General features: G+C 44.8%; 1 protein-coding gene across 1 annotated transcript in view; it reads right to left on the bottom strand.

Annotated features, from left to right (window-relative positions):
- Positions 1-3298: 3298 nt before the first annotated feature.
- The window catches only part of CCDC12 (coiled-coil domain containing 12), a 37869-nt gene continuing 36736 nt past the window's right edge, over positions 3299-4431 (bottom strand). The window contains exon 7 of the mRNA XM_010862500.1: positions 3299-3411. Coding sequence (XP_010860802.1) covers positions 3299-3411 — 113 coding nt within the window. The remainder of the gene's footprint in view (positions 3412-4431) is intronic.

Here is a 4431-nt window from a genome sequence, read left to right as displayed (position 1 = left end):
TCCTCTGTCCATGGGATTTTCCAGGCAAGAATATTGGAGTGGGTTGCCATTCCCTTCTCCAGGGGATCTTCTCCACCCAGGGATCGAACCCAGGTCTTCTGCATTTCAAGGAGACTCTTTACCGTCTGAGCCACTAGGGGCTTCATTCATCTAGTTAAAAATTGTTTAAGCTGTTCAAGTTCTTGTAACATTCCTGATACATTTTAGAATATTCTTGTCCATATATAAAGATCTTATTGAAATTCTGATGTGAATTGCATTAAACCTGTGTATCAATTCTCCAGTAAAATCACCTGGGCTTGGAGACTTCAAGAGGTCTCAAATTATTAACTATTAATGCAATATCCTTAATAGTTACAGAGCTATGCAAATTATCTTTTCATCTGGGGTGAGTTGCGGCAGTTTGTGCTTTTCAAGGAATTGGTCCATTGAATCAACCTGTCAAATTCATGTGGGTAGTTATTTACAGTTTCGCTTTATTGTCCTTTTGATGTCCACGGGGTCTGCAGTGACTGCCTTATTTCATTTCCTAATATTCCTAATGTACGTCTCCTCTTTCTTTGTTGGTCTTTCTTTAGTCGATTACTGATTTTTGTGCGGTTTACTTTTTCTTTGCTCACCACTTCTTCCTGCATCCTGTGGCAGGCACTGCTGGCTGCCTTTCCAGCACTCTTTCTGCCCTTCTTCCTTTCTCATGGAACCTCAACATCAATCATGGTGGCAATGTGCCCAGATTAAAATACCCTTCCTCCTGCATGTCTGAAGTTAGGACTGAATTTGACACAGTGATGGCTGATCAGACGTGAAGGCAATCGTGGGGGACTGACTGGGCTTAAAGCCATGGTTTCTTCAGCTGGTTTGCCCTTTACTCTCTCTCCCCCCACCACTCCCCCCCACCTGGAGCCTGAAGCTGGAGGGAGGTGGGGGAGGCTCCTAGGGGAGCTAAGGATGGCAGCTGGGGACCCAGAAGGAACTCATGTCCTTGGTGGTCTCAAGGAGTCACTAGATGTAACACAAGAACAACAGACCTCTCCCTAAGATCTGTAGGTGCACCTGTCAAATGCCATCCCTGCCCCCACCCCACTCCTGCTATGGAGTATCCTTTCAGCAAATTTCAGTACATAGTAAACAGTGTCATAAGCCTGAAAACATCTGTCTTGCCCTTATTATTTATAATGGAGCATTATGACATAATTGACATTTATGTTTCCTCGGCACTTAGGAAAATTTTTCCTTCCGTTTCTCCTACTGATGAAAGCGGAACTCACTCATCAGTAGGCAATCTTTCTGTTTAGTTTTGTTTTCCTCCTGTAGCTTGTAGGATTTTTCTCTACCCATCTTGACCATTGTAGTGAAAATGCAGGTGCGGTATCACTTCAGCTACCCAAGAGGCCCTTCACTTTCAGTCTTTGTCCTTGAAAGACTGGCTTTAGGTTTCTTTTTAAATAGCATCAGACCAAGGTTTTTTTTTTTTTTTTTTTTAAAGCAGTAAGATACATTAATAGTAATATATGACATATTTGGATGTATTTGCCTCTTCTTTTTCTCTTTGCCTTCTTTTGGATAATTTTTCTCATTCTATTTTTTTCTCAATTTCTTTGGAAGGAAGCACATTCTATGTTTATTTTTAGGGTTATTCTAGAAATGTCAGCCTACCCATATACTAGAGTCTTTTCTCTCTTCCTAGGTGAGTTTGGTTGATGGCTAGAATTCAGTCACCTCTCACTTCGGGACATACACACCATGGTTGTTATGTATTCTAAGTAGCTCTTTTTTTACTTCACAATGCCTATTTGTTTTATAAGGTCAGTGCCTACTTAAATGTATATTTTCTTTCTCTTAGTTTCTCCTTATATCTCAGATTTTCCACCTGGAATTGTGGCCCTTCAGTCTGAAGACATGCATTTTAAGAAAATGGATCTCCAGCTTTACAGTCTGAAGACATTCATTAAAAAAAAAACAAAAACAGCTTTATTGAGATATAATATATACCTCATACAATTGACCCATTTAAAGGTACAATACATGGGGAGGGAGATGAGAAGGAGTTTCAAAAAGGAGGGGATATATGTATACCTATGGCTGAGTCATGTTGAAGTTTGACAGAAAACAGCAAAATTCTGTAAAGCAATTATCCTTCAATAAAAAATAATTTAAAAAAAATAAAAAATAAAGGTACAATACAAAGGGCTTGTAGCATATTCACAGACTCATACAACCACCACCACAGTCCATTTTGGAATATTTTCATTACCTCAAAACAGATTTTTAGTCTGCTGGTGACAAAAATCTCTGGTTTTTGTCTAAACATATTTTGCACTTGTCAGGCATGTTCTTGTCAGGTATAGAATTTTCAACAATTACCTTTGTCTGTCAACACTGATATTAGAAGGTACCATTCCAGTTAACGCCGGCTGTGGTTGAGACATCTGCTGTGCGCTTGCTCTTTGCAAGATGATATAATCTCTAATTTAAAGATCGTTTCTTGGTCTTTTTGTTCTGACAGTTTCTTACACTGTGCCCAGGTATGTGTTGGTTTTAAAATACACCCTCAAATTCTTAAAGATTCCACCTTGAGGTGTAATCTACATCTTCTCCTTCTGAGTGTGGGCTGGATAGAGTGACTTGTTTCCAACAAACAGACTGTGGAGGAATACCACTTCCAAGACTTGGTCACAACCGCCCCTGCTTTCACTTTTGAATCATTCTGCATGCATGATGCTTCTCTAAACAGTCCTTATTTCTCTCTCTCTGCCACCTTTTGGATCTTCAGCTTTAATTCTGATGTATTAATTCCTTCTTCGACTATAAGTTATCATTCAACTCATTCAGTGAGTTTCTTATTTTAATAAACATTCTTTATTTTCAAGATTTCTCATGTTCTTATAACAAATCCCTGTGCTTGAGTTGTGAGGGGGGTCAGTCCCTCTTTGATCTCTCTGGTGATGAAACAAACGCTCATTTCAAAGCCCATGAGGATGTTACTGTTTTACTTTCTTCCAGCAGAAATTCTTCCACTTGTTGGATTGCATCCTGCTTCCAACTGCAATCCCAGGAGGTGTGAGCATCTTTTCATCCTTTATGCCTAGAAAGGGAAACAGCTCGAGACCCCTGGCTATGCAGAGGGAGCCTGGCTCCAGCCCTGACACCTGGGGGTCATGTCTGATCCCCGTCCCTTGTGGGGGGAATCCGTTCTGGCCTTGTCAGCCACCTACCACTTCGGCCCTTACCTACAGCTGTGACTTTCTGCCCCTTATCCTAAGAATTGCCTTTTTAGAGGAGTTGCGTCACTGTGCGTTCAAGCGTCTGCTTTATCGTACGAGTGTGGCAGTCTGTGCGCAAGCTCATTGCCCTCCATCACCTGACTTCTCAGCACCGTCCACCGGAGCCAGGCTGCTGTGTCCCTGAAAACTAGCACAGAGGACACAATACACTGCGATGTGACCCATGACTGGGGCAGGAGGCTCAAGGGTAATCCAGAAGGAAACTCAGGATCCTGGAGGAGATGAAACTAAATGGTCACAGGTTCCTGGAGTCAGCCTTGGGGTCAGCCGATCATTCTGGACAGTAAGCTCCACAGGGGAGGCTCATGGTCCTAAAGCCAGGACCCTGAGGGCCCAGGGTCCAAGGCCATTCCCAACATCCAGGCTATAATACCCCAGTGGTGAGCAGAATGGGCCAGCCTTCCCCACGCAGGGGCCCTGTCCCGGGGAAGCCAGAGTTCAGCTCTGACGGGTGAAGGGGGAAGAGGGCTTTCTGGGGCTGAGTGGATGTGAATGAACAGTGCCAGGACCTCGAATCTGTGGCAGCCCAGAGCTGAGGCTTGCCAGGATGCAGCGCACCCCTATCAGGGGCCCAGTCTCTTCTCTCTCTCTCTCACTGTCAGGGGGTCTACAGAGGACCACAGCGAGAACCTCTGCAAGGTGTCCCACAGATTACTGTGAGGTCCACAGCCATCACCTGAGGGCTTTGAGATGATGACCGCTAACCAAGGACTGGGCCAGGACCTAGACACCTGAAGGTCAGGCCTGGCCCTCCCCACCCTCCAACCTCAGCACACTGAGCCCAATACAGGGCTTCCTCATAGTGAGCGTCACCTCTGCAGCTGCCCTGTCTTGGGGCCCAAACTCAAAACATCCGCAATATTCAGACGGTTTTCTGCCACACACATGGGTCAGTGTGTTTCTATTTCCAGATAGAAAAAGAAGTTCAAAATACATAGAAGAAGCACAGATACAGCATGCCCACAGGGCTGTTGTAGCCTCTGCCCCCACTCAGCATGAAGGGGGCCCTTCAGGAGACAGGAGGTGACCTCACCCAGTGGGACGGGTGGGGTTCAGACTCGAGGCAGGGAGTCAGTTCTGAAGGCAAACTGGAGGTGGTGGCAAGTCCAGCCCCCACCCCGGCCCAAGACCATCTTCCTGTAAGACA

This window comes from Bison bison, unplaced genomic scaffold, assembly GCF_000754665.1.
Source record: "Bison bison bison isolate TAMUID 2011002044 unplaced genomic scaffold, Bison_UMD1.0 scf7180017864482, whole genome shotgun sequence".
NCBI classification, from domain to species: Eukaryota; Metazoa; Chordata; class Mammalia; order Artiodactyla; family Bovidae; genus Bison; species Bison bison.
Note: the sequence above shows the minus strand (reverse complement) of the source record. Positions and strands in the feature narration are given on the sequence as shown.